Source organism: Gadus morhua, chromosome 11, assembly GCF_902167405.1.
Source record: "Gadus morhua chromosome 11, gadMor3.0, whole genome shotgun sequence".
Classification (NCBI taxonomy): Eukaryota; Metazoa; Chordata; class Actinopteri; order Gadiformes; family Gadidae; genus Gadus; species Gadus morhua.
Genome location: NC_044058.1, coordinates 23884809 through 23906309, shown reverse-complemented (window position 1 = coordinate 23906309; position 21501 = coordinate 23884809). Strand labels below are relative to the sequence as shown.

The window sequence follows — 21501 nt, the reverse complement described above, 5'->3', positions numbered from 1 at the left end:
GCTGCCTGCCGCGGACCAACTTTATGGAGGTGACGATTTCATTTTCCAACATGACTTGGCACCTGCACACAGTGCCAAATCTACCAGTACCTGGTTTAAGGACCATGGCATCCCTCTTCTTGATTGGCCTGCAAACTCACCTGACCTTAACCCCATAGAAAACCTATGGGGTATTGTGAAGCGGAAGATGCGAGATGCCAGACCCAACAATGCTGAAGAGCTGAAGGCCACTATTAAAGCAACCTGGGCTCTCATAACACCTGAGGAGTCCAACAGACTGGTCGACTCCATGCCACGCCGTATTGCTGCAGCAATTCAGGCAAAAGGAGCTGCAACTAAGTATTGACTGCCATACATGCTGAAACTTTCCATGTTCATACTTTTCAGTTGGCCCACATTTCTAAAAAATCATTTTTTGTACTAGTCGTAACTAATATTCTAATTTTCTGAGATACTGAATTTGGGATTTTCAGTAATTGTCAGTACTAATCATCCAAATTAAAAGAAATAAACATTTCAAATATATCACTCTGTGTGTAATGAATTGATATAATATGTAAGTTTCACGTTCTGAATATAATTACTGAAATAAATCAACTTTTTCATGATATTCTAATAATTTGACCAGCACCTGTATGGTGGACACTCCCAGTTGTGATGTCACTAAATCGAAATGAAAATGCAGATTTTCCAATGGCTTGTAATGGATCACAATCACAACTGGTGACGTAATATCACCCCTTAAAGTGTAGGTCCTAGAATGTGCTTTCCATTAAAGGTGGGCTTCGGGACAATGTTGGAGAACGGAACATCACTTGAGTTTGACTTTTTCCGAATTGTGTTTTGAGTCTGAATGTCGAGGAAGGACACATAACTCAAGACATGGTCTTGGTTGTGAATATTCCACAAAGATGAAAAATGCTTTTGCACATGAGCCGGTCTTATCAATGAGCGTGATCACTGTTTTTAGAATTTTTAAATAGGTCAAGACACTCAAAAATAAGTACATTAATAAATTGTATTTCTATTTGACAGGGTTAATGTATTTTTATTATTAACAATTTTTTAATCGCTGAAGCAGTTTTGTGAAAGTCAGTAAGCTACGTTTGTAATAGCAGGACTGGCAGGGAGTATGATCGGGTGGCATATCGTCGTTTTTCGGAAATCCGGAAATGTTGAACGATTTGGTGAACGAGTCTTGTGCACTGAAGAAGTTTGGTAACAGTCCTGTTCAGAGCAATGCCCCCTCACTAATTTACTTCAAACAATCAAGGCTAAAAAATAACTTTTGTAGAAACTGCTCCACTCAAATGTATAAATTAACCAATGCCTATATGCAGCTTGGCTGTCCCAAGTGTAATTAGGTAGACATGCCCAGCAATCGGTAAGCTATATGAGTGAGTCAAATGCTCTGGGATAATATCTGTTCTGGATGCCTACCTCTGTATTTAGATTTTAGGCTAATTTCCGACTAATCAGGGCATCTATTCCCTGGACTTATCTTACCTTAAAAATGGCTGTGATAAATGCGAGATCCCTGTCATTCTAAACTTGGTCATATTCTTCACTGGGTTATAATACTTTTTCACAAAATGTATTTTTATTGTATTATTATTATTATTATTATTATTACTATTAGTAAAGTCACTGGGGAAAGAGTATGAAACAACATCACTTTAAAAGAAGAGAACAGTTTGATTTGGATAATCGACCTTTATATTATATATGTAAATATGTGAATATTATCACTGCAAATATTGTTATTTTAGCATTTATATTTGAAGTTAAAACGATTTTCTGAGGGTCCTGTTGTCGATCTAATGATTACCACGCGGGTCCTTTTGGTGGCAGTAATGCGCCGATAAGCTAGGTGCTGACCTCCAATCAAATCAAAAGAAGAAGAAGTGTAATGACGTCGAATTCAGGCGACCCTCGCCGGAAACAGTTCGTTCGTCGTTGTTATTCATACATCCATGATTTCTTGCTATGTTTTATCGATCTGCGCGTTATATTAAGCATTTTCACGATTTCTTTGCCTTTCGGAAATCATTCGTGCGGGAAAATATTGGGACGTAACCTACACACCTAATTCTCGCAATAACGCTGCACAGTAGACCGTGCTTGTCGGCTTAAAACCTCGCTGAATGCTGATCCAGCCGTGAGGCTAAGGCACACTCAACGGCTAGGTTTGCAGGGGTGTACTTCATATCCAAGGTAAGGTTGCAAAAATATTTATAGTTCTTTACTTTACTAAAATACCTAAGAGATACCAGTGTTAAACTTGGAGGGCATGTTCTGTTGGTGAAGTCGATGTCTTCCTCGGATATTTCTCAAGGAAATAAGTTGGTTAAAATAACTTTTGGACACAATATCCTGAATCCTAATATGTCAACGTTTTGAATCAGCAGATCATAATGTTCATTGGCTTCAATTTTGATTTCCTGTTTAGGTGTATCAGTATGGCGCTGAATATCGGAGAGGAGCGTTTGAAGGAGATGGAGGCAGAAATGGCTCTGTAAGTGTCAATCAAGTCATACGTTTAAACAAACTGACGTCCAGTAGAAGTCGAAACGTACCTCGCAGTAGAAGATATTGGTTTTATATATTTTAGGTTGGTTGAGTTGACTGTTGTGCTCTTTCCTTGTCGGTCTGTGATTGTCTCTATGGCAACAGTTTTGAGCAGGAGGTCCTCGGTGGTCCAGTATCCGCAGGGGGCCCAGACACACTCGACGCAGTACCAGTGACCGTACCAGTGGTCAGAGCTATCATAGGCACCAACACATACAGACAGGTTGGTGACAATATGAGGTGTTATTCCTCTGCTACAACTGTGCGACTATTTACTTCAACTATTTACTTTTTTACTTCCCCTATTGTCAACTGTAATGCGTAAGGAAGGACTTCCCTTGTCTGAATATTTGAAAGAGCAAATCTATGTAGATGCCAGTTAGAACGATCCTAAAGAACCACTTTACGGACACATTTCAATGAGTCCCACTCTTCACCGTTTCAGGTCCAGCAGACGTTGGAGGCTGCTAGAGCGGCCACTTACATTCCTCCCTCAGGGTTTGTAGGACCAGGTAACTGTAAGCACACCCTGTTTATTTGTTTTAATTATTTATTATTATTATTATTATTATTTGTTCTATGGATTGCTGTCGGGATTTATAGAGATTTTTTTCCACAAATATGACAAAAGTTGCGTTTAAAATGGCCAATGACCGATTTAAATGAGATGACTGCATGTATTCACTGTGGAGAAATGTAATTGTGTGCTTTCCGGAGCCATTGTCCGAAAGGCATTGCCCCTGACGGTGACTGTTTTGAATGGGTCTTGTTCACTCCCTAGTTCCTCCGGGGATGCCTCCTCCTCCTCCAATGATGAGGCCAGCGTTCATGCCTCATATCCTTCAGAGACCCGGTAAGATCACTGCCTTTTTTCTTTTTTAATGAATTCAAAGTCATACAGTCAAGTCATGCAGCATGAGAAATGGTGTCGCAGTCTGCTGGAAACCTCCTTTGAGACTGATCCATGTCGTCGTTTGAACGCTGTCCTTCTTAGACTTCTTTGCTTTCCCAGCAAGCATGATATCGAGTATTTATTGAGTAATTGTACCACTAAAGGTTAATCTAGACTTTGATCAATTTGGGCATCTAAAAGTGTGTGTGTGTGTGTGTGTGTGTGTGTGTGTGTGTGTGTGTGCGTGTGCGTGTGTGTGCGCGTGCTTTAACAGGTGTTCCAAGGATGGCACTGATGCGTGGCCCCCCCCCACAGGGCATGATGGCTCCGCCTCTACCCCGGCCCCCCCCACCACCTCCCATGATGCTCCCCCCGGCTCTCCAGCTCCAGAGGGCCCCGCAGGCCGCCCCCCAGCCTATGCAGCCCCACCCACACCCCCACATGCTGCCAGTGCAACAGGTCAGTGGCTTACCGCGCGCCTCTCTCGATATCAAACGCCGGCAATATCATGGATTTGACAAATGAGTGTCTCGAGTTTTGATGTTTAACCTCTTGGCCCTGACATTATTTATTTCTTTTCTCTTATAAAGCAGCGTAACATAGCCCCCATGAACCCGGCTCCGCCCCCTAGGCCGGTAGGCCCCGCGGCTCTCAAGCCGTCGCCGTCCATCATCCAGGCAGCTCCTACCACCTACTCCTCCCCCCCGACCCCAGCCAGCGGGCCCAGGAGACCCGACATCAGAGCACAACGACAAGCTAGAATGGTAACATCCTTCATCAACGGAATCATTGTTGACACGTCAAACGCTTTCAAACATTGGTGGTTATTTAAAGACATCTGAGCTATGGTTTCTACTTTATCATTGTTTCCGTGTTTCTTTTAAGAAATAAAACGGATAATTTGAACACCCAATCACTTCTCGCGTTCCTGAGAACGCCTTAACTCAGTTCATGACAGAACCGGCCCACGTTGTATTTATTTAATTTGGCGGTTGCATTTGAATGCCCACTAGTTCTCTGGTGCAGTTGACCCATCGTGTCCTTATGTTGAATCAACGCTTGCTTTGCAGGAGGAGCTTGCGGCCCGCGTGGCAGAGCAGCAGGCGGCGGTGATGGCAGCCGGGCTGCTGGAGAAGAAGGAGGCGGAGGAGAAGGCCAGCATCGGGCCGGCCATGCCTGACCCAGAGCCTTCACAGAGCGAGGTAGAGTCCCGACCATTAACTGCACAGTCGGCATGACCAACTCTCCCCCTGTAAGCGTGTCGGATTCTTGAATGCAAAAGTCTAAAGTGTTTGTGTAAAAGTTGGGAGTTGTCTTTTTTACATGTGGCGACAACATGATGAACAAGGAGAACTCTTATAGGGAGGGATAGTGTTTTAGGGTTTCGACTTGCGGGTCATAATGGAAGAGGGGAATAAAGGAATTTGGCCAATATAGTGGAGGTAAAGGAATAATAACATTTTACTGAGTAGGTCTGTGTGAGGAATAGCTGCTTGGAAAATCGTTTAGAGTCTGGAATACCCCTGTCAGGATTTATAAACCATATCACCAGCATAAGCTCAAGTATGATGCCCGCTAAAAATAAAATGGACAAAAACATAGACTTTTGGGATAATCGCATTTTGTGAATGTTCGAAGCAAGTGTTCTCAACTTATGGTGAAACGTATGCCATGCCACTCCGTCCTCGTTCCCCAGCCCGCGGAGTCGGCCACGGAGGACAAGAAGAAAGGAAAGGTGGAGAAGGTGAAGAAGTGCATCCGGACCGCCGCCGGCACCACCTGGGAGGACCAGAGCATGCTGGAGTGGGAAACAGGTAATGCGTGTGTGGAGCTCATCAATAACCACAAGCATTCCCTTATATTGATAGAAATAGATATTGGTAATGCATGCTCCTCACATTTTTGGGGACGCTCTTCTTATAAACTCTTGCTCATCAATATACGATTCGGCCGTACCAAGAGTTGCATTTCCCTGCTTTGTAGTTCACTTTTGAAAGAAAGATGTAAGATAATAATGAATGTTTATTTAAAATGTCATTATTTTCATCCTCCTCCCCCCAGACGACTTCCGTTTATTCTGTGGTGATCTTGGTAATGAGGTGAACGACGACATCCTGGCCCGGGCTTTCAGTCGATACCCCTCCTTCCTCAAAGCAAAGGTAGTGTCATTCAGTAGGGCGCTCAGTGTCCATGGCTATAAAAAACTACATTCAATGCATGGATGGCAAGTGTTTGCTTTGAAGGACAAAACAGTTCACACTGTCTGTCTGGCGTGTCTTTATTTATACATGTTTTGAAATATATAACATATATGTAGTGACGTCAGAATCGCCTTATTTCAAACATTCCTATTGTAAAAAAAATCTTAACTTTTTACTTAATTTACACCTTATTGATGAGATTTAAAGCACATTAATTTAAGGTTAAACGTGTAAAGTGGGACTAACGCATATTCCCGGTCAGGTGGTTCGAGACAAACGGACGGGAAAGACCAAAGGCTACGGGTTCGTGAGCTTCAAAGACCCCAACGACTACGTCAGAGCCATGAGGGAGATGAACGGTGAGACACGCCAGACATGTCCTTGCTTTCACCCAACCCTGAGTGTAGGAGGTGTCTGGTAATCACCACTGCCTCACAGCAACAAGGCCCGTTAATTTTCTCCCAAAATCTTCAACTTGCGTCGAGGCGACGCTGCAGCAAGGGCTGTGATTGGTCCGCTAACCTGAACCCAACGCAGAACCAAAACAGGTTCACGACTGGGTCGAAGTGACTGCGTGGTCATTGCGTTGCGTCAACAACGTGGAACCATAACTACACTGCTACACTGTGAAGGGACCCGCCGACCCAAAAGCATAGGATGGCTTAAATGCAGAGGATAGATATAGTGTTTCTTATTATATATATTCAACCTTACCTAGAAGGATGGATTACATCTTTATCCGCAGCCTTATCGTGTCAAGGTATGCGTTTTGATTTGCGCTCTTGATCTGTCCTAGGGGCTAAGCCATGACAAGGTCTGGGATAAGTATAACTGTGGGCCGTTAATTAGTCAACATCAAAGAGCAGAAATAACCCAGCCGGGTTACTACTATGTATGTACCACTATGTAAACTGTAACAGTATTCCTGCAGTTTCTTGGTTTTCTCTGCCTAACATTTTTTGTTTTGGTTTAGGAAGTTAAAATATGAAGGATGGAATGATTTGATACATCATTGACATCTACATTTACAGATATGCCCTCAAATATTTAACCTCAATTGTACAAATGCGTGTTACCATACAACGCTTTTAACTGCATAGCTCATGTTCACCTTTTAACAAGTTAAATTTATACATGTCTTCTTTGCAGGGAAATATGTGGGCAGTCGTCCAATCAAACTGAGGAAGAGCATGTGGAAGGACCGCAACATGGAGGTGGTCCGGAAGAAGCAGAGGGAGAAGAAGAAGCTGGGTCTTAGGTAGCATGGCTCCTGGTTCGCACAACTGGGGCTCATGGAAAGTGGGCGGAATTGTTATTTTTGTTTTGGTCGAGATCGGCGTTGGACAAACGTATCATTGTAGTTGTGGTTCAGGGTTCTGAATTTGACATGACAACAATTGTTTTTCAAATAAAACCAGATTTTCTGGATGAATTTTACCTTGGTCCGCTCATTCTTTTTGATATCTAACTCGATATTCTCTACGTTGTAGGTATGATTTAAGAGTGGAAAAGGGCAGTATTTTTTTACTATTAACCAAAAAAGTGTTAAGTTATTTCATCTCCCCGATGTGTTTCTGGTAAGACAACTGGGGCTAAAGGACTTCCTAACTAATTTAGTTTGGGGAAACACACGAAAATCCAAATAGCCAATACAATATTTAGATAACTTCATGAATTACACACCATACATTAGATTAAGTGCAACAGTGTTTTATTATTCATGCAAGTAAATTCCATATGGATATCAGGAAGGCATGAAATGTAATATATGAACCAGATGGAAAATATCAGTCAACAATCTCACTTTTCTGTCATAGTAACCAAACATATACTAGCCATGGAATACGTTGTGAATGAACTCAATGAGTCCGCCTGGTTTCTGGAATTTGTAACATCCCCACGCCGCTTGCCTCAGCCGACAACTGGCTCCCTTCTGACACTTGGCGTTCACGCACTTGACCACCCCACGCTCGCACTTACAGACGCGCTTGCAGCCGTCTGTGATCACCTGTGACCCGGCTGGGAGGTAGCGGCCCCCAAACTGGCAGCCACACTGGTCCGGTCGTACGCAGCGATCCTAGGAGGGGGAAACCGATTAGCCAACGTAACCTTCACCACAACTTTGCTTTCTACGTCTCTGAAAAGCTCTGCAGATGGATTCACTCAAGATTGGCAAACATTATTACATGCTTGACTGCATTAGCTATCTAATATTATTGGTAGTAGGCTTTGTTACGACAGACTATGTGCAGGGAACGGTAACAGACTATAGTGTTTATTCACAGCTTGGGCAGAAAACACCCGGGACAGCTCACAGTGGTGAGTTCCACTTAAACCGTTTATTTTTTACCAACAATGATGAGATATAAGTTATTTCGTTGTAAAATATCATAACTTTTTTATCGGCCTAATCAGCTGGAATTATGTTTATTATGACTATTATATAATGCACACCCTTGGATCATTCACTGACCAATCAGTCCTTGTGTTTTTATACCACACAGCGGTATAAAGACACCAGAAGTAGCACGTACAGAACCTTCTACTCAGACTGGGTGAAGACAATCCGGCCAGAGCCCTTAAACCGAGGGGTGTTTAAAGGGGAGTCAGGAAGGAATCATGAACTACTGCCTGACCGGGGTGAGACATCAATAGGCCGGGACATGGTCATGGCAGTTAAGTACAGCGATAGTGTTAGTAGTAGTGGTGTAGAGTGAGTACCTGACTCAGTCACAGTACAGTGCTAGTGTTAGTAGTAGTGGTGTAGAGTGAGTACCTGACTCAGTCACAGTAAAGCACCAGTGTTAGTAGTAGTAGTAGTGTAGAGTGAGTACCTGACTCAGTCACAGTACAGCACCAGTGTTAGTAGTAGTAGTAGTGTAGAGTGAGTACCTGACTCAGTCACAGTACAGCACCAGTGTTAGTAGTAGTAGTAGTGTAGAGTGAGTACCTGACTCAGTCACAGTACAGCACCAGTGTTAGTAGTAGTAGTAGTGTAGAGTGAGTACCTGACTCAGTCACAGTACAGCACCAGTGTTAGTAGTAGTGGTGTAGAGTGAGTACCTGACTCAGTCACAGTACAGCACTAGTGTTGGTAGTAGTAGTGTAGAGTCAGTACCTGACTGAGCACGAAGCCTTGTTGGCAGACGCAGCCCTCGGCGGAGGGGTCTCGACATTTAGAGGAGGGGGACAAAGACCCACAGGTGGCCGGACATCCTGGGGCTGCCAGGCTGTACACACTGTTGGCTGGACACTGCATCCCTGTGATGCATACACACACACACACAATTGTGGTTGTCTCTCCCTTAAGTTCATTCACAATTCCCACTATATTCCATTCACATGTAATGCATATCATTCAGCCAGGTTGAATGTGTCTGTCTGTCTGTCTGTCTGTCTGTCTGTCTGTCTGTCTGTCTGTCTGTCTGTCTGTGAGTGGGGGTCAGTTTTTACAGCAGAAGTTCTTGCTCCTCCAGTCCTCCACGGTGCCCCCCTGCTGCTGGCAGTCGTCCACGTAGTCGCTGATGATGTCGCAGGCGGCGTCGGCCTTCCCGTTGGTCAGCGTCATGTCGAACACACAGTCCCCGTAGTACTGCTCCGCGTCCAGGAGCCGCGCACAGTCCCTCAGGGGCCCGTCCCGCTTCCTGATCACCTCACAGGTCGCCTTGTAGGCAGGGGGCACACTGCCAGGGCTCAGCTCTGGTGCACAGTCCTTACCTGAGAGAGAGAGAGAGAGAGAGAGAGAGAGAGAGAGAGAGAGAGAGAGAGAGAGAGAGAGAGAGAGCGAGAGAGAGAGAGCGAGAGAGAGAGCGAGAGAGAGAGAGAGAGAGATTCATTTCTGCAAGGAATTCTTCATTGGAAAGGAAAAACAACTGAAGATTGTTTCCCCTGAAGTTGAATGAAGTTAATCTCAAAGACGTTTAGGAGACATTAAGATCTTAATTTAAATTAAACGTTTTGATTCCCCTTGCAATTATACAATGACCAATTTGTCTCCGACTTTGAACCATTTTTTTCACTCCCAATGCAACCATAATGCTTTCAATACTTATTAACATCAGAAAAAAAGCGTTGACCCTAGCCTTACACTCATGAGAACAGCCTGGCACGCTGGCAAGCCATTGGCTGATTCCAAACTCCTTTGCATTGGAAGCAGCTTTCCCACTGGCCAGCATGAGGTCATCTTTCGGATCATTGTTGAAGTTTCCACATAGACCACATAACGCGTTGTGATAAGTGGTCGCTACCATCACCTTCACGGCACTACGCCAATCATAAGAGACCTTAAGAACCAAAGACGAATAAGAACAAAATAAACCTTTCAGGGAGTGTTATGTATACTTGTTAATATTCATCAACTTCCACCATCACCACAAACAATAACGAAACAGGCCTATCAAGAAACATTACTATATTCCATAATAACTATTATATCACCAAATCATTGAAAACGTCTTGCCGTTTACTGTCAACTTTTGGAAAACAAAATGTATCTGCATAAACCACTGTATCAAAGATATAGAGACAGGAATGGACATGATTCAAACGGTTTATACCATGTGTGTGTGTGTGTCCATAATGGACATGAATCAAACGGTTTATACCATGTGTGTGTGTCCATAATGGACATGAATCAAACGGTTTATACCATGTGTGTGTGTCCATAATTGCTTGTTTTCCTTACCTTCAGGAAACTGGTTTCCAGGACGGCCCGCCTGTTTCTTCTATGAACCATGACCAGTGATTTGTTTGAGGAGAATGGAAGGTAGACTGCCTCCCCATCCACCTGTTAACATATTCATATACCGTACACATACACACATGAATACACGCGCACATTTATAAACTGTGCACACACATTAATACACAGTCTGTGTATTTAAATCGGTACCAAGACTATTTGTGGGTTGTAGGAATTGGGGGCATTGGTGAATGTAATATTTGTGCGTCAACTTGTCGGTTGTGAATGAGTGTAAGTGAATGAGGGATACTGCTGGAGCCTCATACCTGGACTTGTCCTTGGTAGTCTTTAGAAATGATGTACGTGTTGCCGTAGACCTTAACCGTCACTGTTTTTGCATAGGAAACTCTTTTGTGTCCACGATTATTGTTTTCTAGGCTAACCTAGACGACAGGGAGGACATTAGATAATAATTGTTATTTGCTGAAAAAGCACACATTGTAAAAATGTTATGTCAACAGAATGTATGTATCAAGAAAACATCTACCACAAAAAAAGAAGCATCAAATCCATCAGTCAAGATTTGTCTTTTAACACAGAACAGTACGTTCTATCTCTACGGTTTGGCCCTATTCCTTCCAATGTTTACTCTTGACCCCACTACTGTGCACGGCTGTGCACAAATATTCCCAACCCTCCATATCCTAACGTTCCTTTTCGTTAGCCGTTCTCACCTCAAACTTCTCCAGCCCCGTTGTGTTTTTACACACGCTGGCAAACTGGTAGACACAGTTGCCCTGGAAATCAAACTTGCGGCCGTCGAAGGTGCGGAAGTGTGGGTCTCCCTGGGCCGAGCAGGTCTTGAAGCTCAGGGGGAAGCAGTCCTGGACCCCGTCCCTCACGGCGCAGTGCTCGTCGGCCTTGCAGCCCCTCGGGTGACACTGCGCCTGCTGCGTCGCTCCGTCACACACGCATCTGCTGTTGCACTCCGAGTCCGCCCAGAACGACTCACCGGGCAAATGGTAGCGGCCTTCGTGATTGCAGCCGCAGCTGGTTGCCTTGTCCACACACCTGTTAAGACAGTGTAAGGAACTGAATGAGTGGTTGTTCACATGTGGAGCAAGTAGCGATTTCTTCCTGCCCGTGCACACCGTGCATAAACAGAACTTGGGTTATTTTTTCCGATTTTATGACGTGTTGTATACTTTGTCTTCTTTATTCATGTAATGATTAATTTCGTACAAATCCTTTTCCTCAGTTCCTTTAAATAAATGCTGTCATAATTCGATTAATCAAAAATGATTATGGTTAAGAGTATTGGTTCGCTTTTGACCCAATCTGAATGGATAATGAAAGTTGATAATAATGTTATTCCAAATCATACTATTCATCAATAAAGGCGTATCCTTGAATTTACATGAGATTGTACAAATCCAAATATCAATATATATAGGCCTATATATATATTTGGATTTATTGTTTTTGTTATTTTTATTATTGTTATGATACAGGAGGATCAGTCCCCTTCATAAAGGAGAACAACCTACTTCTCTCCACTGAGCACAAAGCCAGGGTCGCAGAAGCATCCTTCTGAGCAGACTGTGGAGCACAGGTCAGGAGCAGGACTGCAGGTCTCTGGACACGCTGGCCCACACTGTTTGTAATGGCTGTTCACGGGACAGGCCAGGGCTGACGGAACACAGACAGGAGGTGGGTTCACTTTAAGTTTTATGACAGGCCTTTTCAGCAGGTAGTTGTCAGAATGCAATGGTGTAGCTGTCTGGCCCATCTCAAAGACTTTCATGTAGGGCCTAAACAAATGTTTGTTTAGTCACTATCTATCGCCGAATGAGGGAACTCAATTGTCATTCAGCCTATGGCCTAGATAGGCTCAATCAAAGCATTTGTAGTATTATGAATGTTATTGTGGGGCGGTGCCAACAACTTTTGGATGATGGGAACAATTACCACTTACCGCCATAGGTGTCGCCAAAGAGAACAGAAATCTTCGATATTACCGCTTAAAATAAGGTAAATGGCTGTTTGTGAATGCATATACGTAACCGTAACTTACCACAGTTTGCTAATTCTCTCCATGGTGAGACGGTGACTCCAGCCTTCTGGCATTCAGCGTTATAGCTAGACAGTGCCTCACAGAGAACCTCCTGTCTCCCCTCGTTCACACAAACATCATACAAGCAGTCGTACATAAACTGTATGATGTCCACACTAGGATGGCAGCTCGCAAAAGGCCCCTTCTTATCCTCTGCAATGCCGCAAAACTCATGGCCAGCATACCTAGGAAAAAAGTGACAATGAAGAATTCATTTTTGATCTAATTTCAAAACGGCATCCCATTATTGAACATCTTAATAATAATTTCCGATGTGAATCTGTTAAAAAACCTTGAGGTTCACCATGCACCAGTATTATTATATAATTTTTATTCGGGGCATTACATTTGAGTGCCTATTACACCACCTGGTGTGAGTGTGATTAGCCGTTACAAGCCGCTTTGAAAATCGGTATTTTCTGACATCTCAAGTGGGCGTGTCCAAATTGATTAATGACGGATAGATGAGCAACGTTTGCTGCAGTCAACAGGGTAGGCTGGACTGATCTATCCCGCTAGTAACGGTGGTATAATATATACCACCAGATACTTTATTCAAACGCGTCACTGAAACGTACCGCTTCTGGTCCTCGGGGGAGCACTGTGGACACGTGCCCTCACAGTGGTGGTAGCAGAAGGGGTCCCCGTCCGTCACACTCCACGAAACAGCCCAGTCCGTCACGTTTGCGTACGGAGTTCCTGCGGTTGTATTTAGTTCGTCCTCTTTGTTGCCGTTGTAGTTGCCGCAGAGTCCGTCGACGTTCCCGTAGTAACTGCTACTGAGGGACACCGTAGCGACCGTAGACCAATCGAAAGTGATCTCTATACCTAGTTCGGTTTTGATGACTGCTCTGATCCCAGACTCGGCGATGGAGACGCCTCCTGCCAGGTCAACCGGCAAATCGGCTTTAATACCGTCAACCTACGGAGACACAATGATGTATTCATAGTGAGGCAATGATTAGGAAAATTCATTTAGATAATATGGTCCTTATTTATTAAATAAATTAGCATTTCATTACAAATATATTCATATTCCTGCCTCTATTGAGTCACCTGCCAGAATCTTCGTTACCATTAAAGCTAGGGTAGACAGTTTAGAAGAGTTTATTATTTTTCATAATGTTTTTGTACGTTTGTGTAATGGTTGCAAACTTTGTAAACGTTATTTGATATATTTTAAATTAAATCTTGTAGGCCTATATATCCTCTGCTTAATTGAACTGTGATATGGCCATCCAGACAGGAGGGGGCGCGAGGAGGTGTTTGTGGGTACATTTGGAGAAGGCGGGAAAGTAGAGGAAAGGGAAGACGTGCTGGAGTTAGGAAGAAAAGGAAAGATGTTCGTTGGATGGAGCACATTTTTTTCGATGGAGTACAGTCTGTTGATGACATATCACCAACTCTGAAGATTCAAGATAAAGTTCAACACGAACTTTACTGAAAGCTCCACCGGACCAGTCCACATTAACGACCCGTTCAGTTAATTAACACAAGTAGCGGAACTGTAGTGGCCTGCTAACTAGCGCAGCTAGCGACGCTACTACGAAAGGATTTTCCCGTGGACCGCCGCACCAGATAGTGGGTGTGACCACGAGGGTTGTCTCACCTTCCTCTGGCGAAGAGGAATCAAGCTACAAGCCAGTGAGGAGCGCCTTTGTCCTTTCGACGGACTTTCGCGGACTTTCCCCATACTGGTCTTTCCACGGACATTCAAGGACGCCCGTTGCCGTTCACCTGGACGTGTGAGTAGCCTACCGTGTTCTCTTTGGCTCGGAGGAGCGAAGAGGACAACTATTCATCAACAGGCCTGCAACAGGGTTATCTTTTTATACAGGATTGTTTTCTTTTATATATTATGCCGGCTTAGTTTAGTAATGTTATTATTAATTATAGCCTGTATTCATAGGCGTCGACTACGGGGGACGGGGGGAAATGTCCCCCCCCCCCCCCCCACTATTTAAAATACGAATTTTGTCCCCACCACTTTTAAAAATGTGCAAACCAATTGCGACTGAAAAAATCCCCACATACTCAACCAAAATCGTCGAGTCTAAAATCACGCGATAGACGCGCACGAAGACATCATTTATTAGATAGGCCTACCTAATAAACCGTTGGAACACACAAGACCGGAACCCATAGCAACGCCGGTAAACAAACCCCGAGAAGCCCAATCCCTATGAGAGCTCCCCGCGCTACGGCCATCCGGAGTTGCACTGAGCTTTTGGCCGTGATATTATATATACAATTATATTATATTATATACTATTATATATAGAGCTCCGAGAGTCGCAAACGGCAACAATCACTTTCTCCTCCATGCTGCAGTTCACCCCGGACTGCACTGCACTGCACTTAGTTTGACGGTTGAACGCTGATTGGCTGTTAATTTACACATGTCACTCAGTGGCCACGCGGTTGAACGCTGATTGGCTGTCATCACGCGAAATTCGTGTCAAAGTTGAAATATTTCAACTCGAGCGAATTTGTCACGCCACAAATCCTCGTGAACGCGCTCGCCTGTGCATGGCGAAAGTGTGGAGCGACAAATCAAAACTTGTCGCCAGTTTTCTCTCGCGAAAAATTCGACCGATACGCGTCTATACGTTCACTTTGTATGGGATCCTGTCGACCCATCGCGTTTGGTGTGAACGCACAGTGAACGCACTGGAGAAGTTTCAAGAGGGACAGCCAAAATTGACAGTTTTATTCAGAAAATAGCCGGTCCGTTTGCTTCCTGTAAAAAGCATGTTTGTGACACTGGATAACGATATGGATACATCATCTAGCCTGCATGTGGAGGGCCACATAAGGTAAGAAATTGGTTTTCGTAAACTTTGCGGCTGGTTCTGTTAGCTCGTGATGACCTGGCCAAAGGTTACCCACGGTCCTAAGCGATTGTGATCTGACTCTGGTTGGTGCTCCAGCTAGTATGCATTGTGTATATATAGATTGCAGCTAGTAGCAGCTACACACGGTGCAATTGCTATTCCAATGTGGTTATAGTTGTTTTGTCTGATTGAGATATGTGACGACTTGGAGCCTGGTAGGCCTATCCTGACATGTTCTCGCGTAACCTGTGTGATTATCCTAAACTGTACGGGATTTTATTTGCGGGCAATTTGCTTATGATGTTGTAACGAGTGAAGTCTACATTGGTCCTTCGCAAGTGTTTACTGGTGGTCAGGATTTGGCAGATGCAATTCTCTGGGCGCTTTTTTTTTTTTTTTTTTTTTTTTTTTTTAATGCAGCATAACATATGCTACCAGCAGCCCTTGCTCGTCTTCAAAAGGCTGATGCTCAGTACCTCGTTTCATTTCGTACCCCCTTTACAATCTGGCATTGTTTGTCTGGTAAACTTTGTTGATGTCAAGATAAGTGTTAAATTGCCAACACTGTTCTTTGTCCTGTGTGTATTAGTATTACATATCCCGAGCCAAAACCCTGGTGTTTCCAACGCCGTTTTGCAAAACAAGCCAAAACACAAACTGGTTTTCAACTTGTATTGTTCGGATAGGATTTTCAACACCTGACAATACACTGTAGAGCATATTGTAATGCAGCGTTGAATGGATGAATAGCTTGCATAAGGGTACCCAGCACTTTTCAAACCACACTCAAGCTAAATATGGTTATTGTCCCCACCATTTCTAAAAACAAACTGACGCCCTTTATTGTGATATGGTATCTGTGACATGCACATGCATTTATATTTTGTTCTAAAATAAGTAAACGTTCAACTACTTACCTTTTTGTTGGCTGCTTACTTATACGTGTAGTGTTGATATTGTGTATGTTTAGTGTTTAATATTTATTAAGGATGCTCTTGTTATATGGTTACCAAATATAGGAAATCAAAACTAATATTTTAAGATTGATAGAAGAACCTAGGGCCCTGCCCTCTTTACTATAGGGGTAAAAGGGCTACATTTGGTTAAAAAAACTAAAGCCTACCACCAGTACAGTTCCTCTGAGGCCACTGGACATCTCGATGGTGTGGCCTAGCAGCACCACGGTGATAGAGCGGAGGAAGGAGCCCGGGAAGTTCCCCCTCAGCTCGTTCTTACTCAGAACCAGCACCTCCGGGAGGTCCGGGTCTTTACCTGGAGGGACAGCAGGTGTAGGCTGGGATCAGGAAGCAGCCCCCATTGATTGTCCTGGATCGGTCAGTCTGAGATTATGTATTTCTATTCTCTTTTTTTTGTATTATTATAATTTATTTAAAAAATGGTGTGCACATTTGCTGTGACAATCTGCTGAAGCACTTATATGCGGCAACAAATATATACAACATACACGGCCAAATAATATATATAAATGTTTTAACAAACATAAACGTATAAATAAAGCCTTGCAACACGTCTGCATTAAAAAGAGATGTACTTAGTTTAGCGATCTACTAAAGTACATACTAAGTTTACGAATCGATGTACTAAGTACACTTAGATGTACTTAGCCTAGCGCTTGTTGTATACGTGGAATGGGTTAACCTAATATTTGTTAGTGCTTGGCACTTGTTTCTATGAACCTCTTAGCTGTACCGACAGCGATTTATTGTTTTTCTTTCTTCTGAAAATTGTACTTATTGTAAGTCGCTTTGGATAAAAGCGTCTGCTAAATGCCCTAAATGTAAATGTTCTGAATTCCCCTATGTATTTGTCTGATTTGGAAATTCTGTCAGGCAGATAGTAATGCGCCCTTACCACTAGATGGGGTCCTTTACCTTTTGGTAAACATTGACGCGCCGTCGCGCATTATTCTAGTTCGTTCCACCAAGTGTGCGTGTGCGTTCCTGACCAAGTGAGTTATTCTATGATATTTATATTGATATTTTGTGCATACAAAAATTAAGAACAGTACAGTTCACTTATATGTTAGTGTTGGGTCAATAAGTTCCGCCTGTTCAAGCGTCAACTTTACTGTGCATTCACTTCGCAACAGCGATTGCATTCAGATCACGGCCATTACACATGCGCTCATTAGGAGCATTGTAAATCATTGATTAATTCACTGGTGTAGCCAGTTCAATTATGTACTTATATTTGGCTGCATTTTGGTAACATTGCAGATGCCACACACATTTGACATCCCAAACCCTGTATGCACCTGAATCGACATAAAGACCCTGAACCAATCTCTGCCTACGCTACTCCTTACAACGAGTCCCGCTGTGGATGAGCAATCCACCCTAATCTCAGATAACATTACATCCTTCAATTATCAATAGTAAATGTAAATCATTATTGAAATAAGAAGTCACTGCAAACCTGTGGTGTTGACGAGGACATAGCTGCAGGTTCCCTGGAAACCGTAGGTCCAGCCGTCGAAGGTCCTGTAGTGGGGGTCTCCGTGGACCCAGCACACCACCTTAGAGTCAGGGACACATACCCCCTGGCCCTCCTCCACCTCACAGTGCTCCTTCACCCTGCAGCTGGCCCCGGCACAGGGGTCTGGGTCACAAGGAAATAGAGACTGTATAGTAAAGGATAGTATGGTGTTTAGTATATTATAGGATAGCATGGTGTAGCAAAGTGTAGTGTTGTACAGTATTGTATTAGTGTAGTACATTATAGATAGCATTGTATGATACTATATAGAATCGCACAGTCCAGTACAGTATACTATTGTGATATTGTAGTATGATGGCATACTATAGTTAAGTATAATTTAGTATTATAGCATAGTATAGTGTACTGTGGTGTGTTGTAGTACAAAAAGAGTAACAGTTGAAGTTGAGAGAAAGAAGGAGGAATCATTGTGGGAATAACATGGAAACCAAAGTGTAGGATTCGGGGGTTGAACTCGATCAATGCCTTACCGATCGGGTTACAACCCAGGTTTCCATCCTGGACGTCACATTTGTCCTCGTTCTGACAGCTGGTAGCGCTGCAGTTAAAGATACCGGCGCCACACTCGCATCTCTCTGAGCAGTCCTCTTGCAGGACTGATTCACCTGACTGGATACCAAAGGACATTGACGTAAAATAACTGATCCCTCACAGTCGTGTGGATTATGCCCAACCGTTTGATAAACTCATGGTCAACTCAAGGTCAACTCAAGGTCAATAAAAAGTTTTGTATATATAAGTCAAGGGGGGAATTAAGCAACAGAATTCAACTGAAATAGGCTCTCAACTGCTAATTTTGTATTCAGTATTACATTTTTGGTTTTCTATTTAGTTTCTAATTTTATTTTTATCTCTACAAAAGTTACCAAAATGCGGACCTCAGAGACCTCATAGCTACGAGCGCTGGTGTCACCTTGTAGTACTGGCCCTCCACGGAGCACCCACAGCGCTCGGCGGGCACACAGCGGCCCCCGTCGAACACCAGGTCCCCGTCACACTGGCAGCCCTCGTGGCAGCGGGGGCAGGGTCCCGGCGCCGCCAGGTGGGCACACGTGGCGGTGCAGGTGTCCGGGCACAGCTCGTAGTGAGTCCCGCTGGGACAGGAAGCGACTGGGGGAGAAGAGCAATGGGAGGCAGGAGTCAAAACGATTGTCACGGGAGCATGACTGCTACAGGATTGAACGTTGGGACAGTTGGCTAATGGTTCCCCGACAACGGCCGATGGCTCGCAGGAAATTAGACTTTGAGATCAAAGGGATTAGTCTTTTTGATGTTTTTTCATTGATGTTTGAAACCCTAACCCATTACAAGTTACTACAACGTATTTATCCAGATTAAAGAAGGTCCATAAGGTCTTAGAAATGTTCAAATTTCAGTTACTTTAAATTCCTTCTTTTTTTGTGAATGTGTATAAGAATAACAACATGTAAGATTGTGACTCATCACAGTGAATACAATACAATAATCAAATGGGCAAAATCAAATAAAGTAATATGACTAATGAAACAGCTTGTGGTTAGATATAACATATCAGTCAATATTAATTCAGTCATAATGTACTAACTAGTTGACAATTTGGTCATAAATTGGCATCAGCAAACTAAGTACGTTTTCAAAGTGTACACGTAAACGTGAACACAAGTTAACTTGACGTGTGGTTGAAGGAGAACGCTCATGTATGCTTTACAGAAATGCAGGCTAAAAGTAGTGTACATCATCCTGGAGAATCCCTTACCACAGAAGCCATCCACTCTCCACGCGGCAACAGTGGCCCCCGATGACTGACAGATGGAAACGTAGTCCTGGATGTGCCGACACACCACGTCCTGCCCGCCCCCGTGGCTGATCTCACTGGAGGCAAAGGGAGCTTGTTACTTTAAAGGTGACATATTATACCTCCAGGTTTGAGTGTGATAAGCTATTACAAGCCTATAGTGACATCATCAATCATCTAGGTGGACACGCCCACTTGTGATGTCAGAAGAGGAACAGCTTGTAATGGCGAAGCACACTCAAACCTGGCGGTATGATATAGGTCCTTTATGTGTCAGACTCAATTTGTCATGTTATCAATTAACGTTGTCAAATGTAACGTCAATGCTGGTTCTGAAATGCTGAACATTGGACATAGGACATGGGGCATAGGACATAGGACATGGGACATAGGACATAGCACTTGCCTGACACAAGCCTCAAAGTAGGGGAGAGGTGGAACTGCCGCATGGCACCCTGCGAGGGGGCCCTTCGGTGATTTAATAATGTCGCAGTGTTTGGTTTTGGGGTTCTCTGATCCTCCCGTTTCGGTGCAGGTCGGCCCTTTGCATCCCGGCTCGCAGGGCACGTCTTTGCTGGTCCACGCTGCGATGAAGTCCCCCACGGACGGCTCTCCGGTTTGTCCGGCCAACGCGAAGTCATCGGATGGATCGCCGTTAAAGTCGCCGCACAGGCCGCGCAGCACGCCGCCGTAGGTGGACGGGAGCGTCAGCACGACGCCTGCTAGAGTGTCGTAGGTCAGATGGAGGCCAAAGTCAGTCTTTATGACGATGCTACTGCCACCCTGATGCACCTCAATCTTGCCGTCGTCCAATGACAGAGGGAGGTTGGTTCTGATGTCCTCAATCTGTGGTTATAAAAAAATGATATATTTGAATTATTTTGAGAGACTTGAATTTGTCATATTAAAAACATTTAAAAAGGGCTTATTTTTCATTTGAAAGATCCAAAGCTAGGAACCATACCAGGACTTCCCAGACAACCCCCGGCCTCATGGTGATCTCATAAGTGTATGCCTTCAACGTCACACTGCGGTAGACTTGACCTCCTTTAGTGGTGCTCTGTTGTATTGACAGAGAGAAGCCCGAAATCACTCCTGCCTTTTCTTCCACCTCCGATAGAAGGAAGCCACATTCTCCCCAAAGAGGGTAAGACTAGAGAAGGAGAAGAATGGAGAAGAGATTGAAGAATAATTGGTGCGTAAATTGACAACTGTCCATGCAATATTATTTGGACAAACGATATTGATTTCTATGGAGGACCAAACCAACGTATCAATGCATTCCTATGAATCAGTTTGGATTAAGCACTAAGAAAAGGACGTTTCCTGACCTTTCCGTCCAGTGTCCTCACTGAGCAAGAACCGAACACCGAGCAAGAGCCGGTTGTTTTGGGAACACAGGAGAACACGCCCGACTCCAGAGCACACTTCTCATTGGCTGAGCAGGTGAAAGAGTCATCACACTTCACCTGTCCTTCAAGACAGACACACCTGCTCCCGCAGTCCGCACCATAAAACACCTGGAACACAGAGAGGACGTCCTATGAGTATTGGTTCGGTTTGCTAGATCAGGCAAATATGTCAATTATTTAACCCCAATCCCCCCCCCCCCCTCCATTTCAACAAAGGTTTTCCTTTTAGTTGATAAATATATTACCATCTGCACACTGCTACTGTTCTGTTTGATAATAACTGCGGTATGCTCAGGATCGTTTAATACCGCGGCTTAAACGTTGGGCCTAAGGATACTAGTCTATTGTGCAAGCTCATGAAGATGGTGTCGATATCTTACCTGTTCACTGCGGTAGTACTGCTCGTTGTACTGGCAGCCACATTCTGCCACGGCTACACACTGGTCATCACTGAGCAGGAATCCATCGTCACAGACACAGCCTTCACCGCAGGGGGCCTCCACGTCACA

At 44.0% G+C, this 21501-nt stretch overlaps 2 protein-coding genes across 3 annotated transcripts; one reads left to right on the top strand and one right to left on the bottom strand.

The window, feature by feature from the left end:
- Positions 1 to 1912: 1912 nt before the first annotated feature.
- On the top strand, positions 1913 to 7098 carry rbm42 (RNA binding motif protein 42). 2 transcript variants are annotated; one of them, XM_030371095.1, is made up of 12 exons: positions 1913 to 2214; positions 2450 to 2515; positions 2674 to 2791; positions 3014 to 3080; positions 3350 to 3421; positions 3735 to 3919; positions 4051 to 4224; positions 4531 to 4662; positions 5157 to 5274; positions 5522 to 5619; positions 5924 to 6020; positions 6811 to 7098. In XM_030371095.1, exons 2-12 carry the CDS (start codon positions 2460 to 2462, stop codon positions 6921 to 6923), a joined length of 1230 nt encoding a protein of 409 aa, XP_030226955.1. In that variant the 5' UTR covers positions 1913 to 2214; positions 2450 to 2459; the 3' UTR covers positions 6924 to 7098. The 2 variants fall into 2 exon arrangements, with proteins under 2 accessions (XP_030226955.1, XP_030226954.1); XM_030371094.1 differs by having other exon boundaries at positions 3014 to 3086.
- A 260-nt stretch (positions 7099 to 7358) lies between these two features.
- LOC115553870 (IgGFc-binding protein) lies at positions 7359 to 21484 on the bottom strand. Its single transcript, XM_030370392.1, has 19 exons — positions 21373 to 21484; positions 20912 to 21100; positions 20545 to 20733; positions 19987 to 20426; positions 19542 to 19657; positions 18720 to 18916; positions 18277 to 18415; positions 17726 to 17908; positions 16413 to 16561; positions 13034 to 13377; positions 12417 to 12640; positions 11890 to 12031; positions 11077 to 11413; positions 10669 to 10785; positions 10346 to 10447; positions 9749 to 9944; positions 9115 to 9378; positions 8780 to 8922; positions 7359 to 7738 (listed from the first exon to the last, which is right to left on the bottom strand). Exons 3-19 carry the CDS (start codon positions 20572 to 20574, stop codon positions 7493 to 7495), a joined length of 3369 nt encoding a protein of 1122 aa, XP_030226252.1. The 5' UTR covers positions 20575 to 20733; positions 20912 to 21100; positions 21373 to 21484; the 3' UTR covers positions 7359 to 7492.
- Positions 21485 to 21501: the final 17 nt, after the last annotated feature.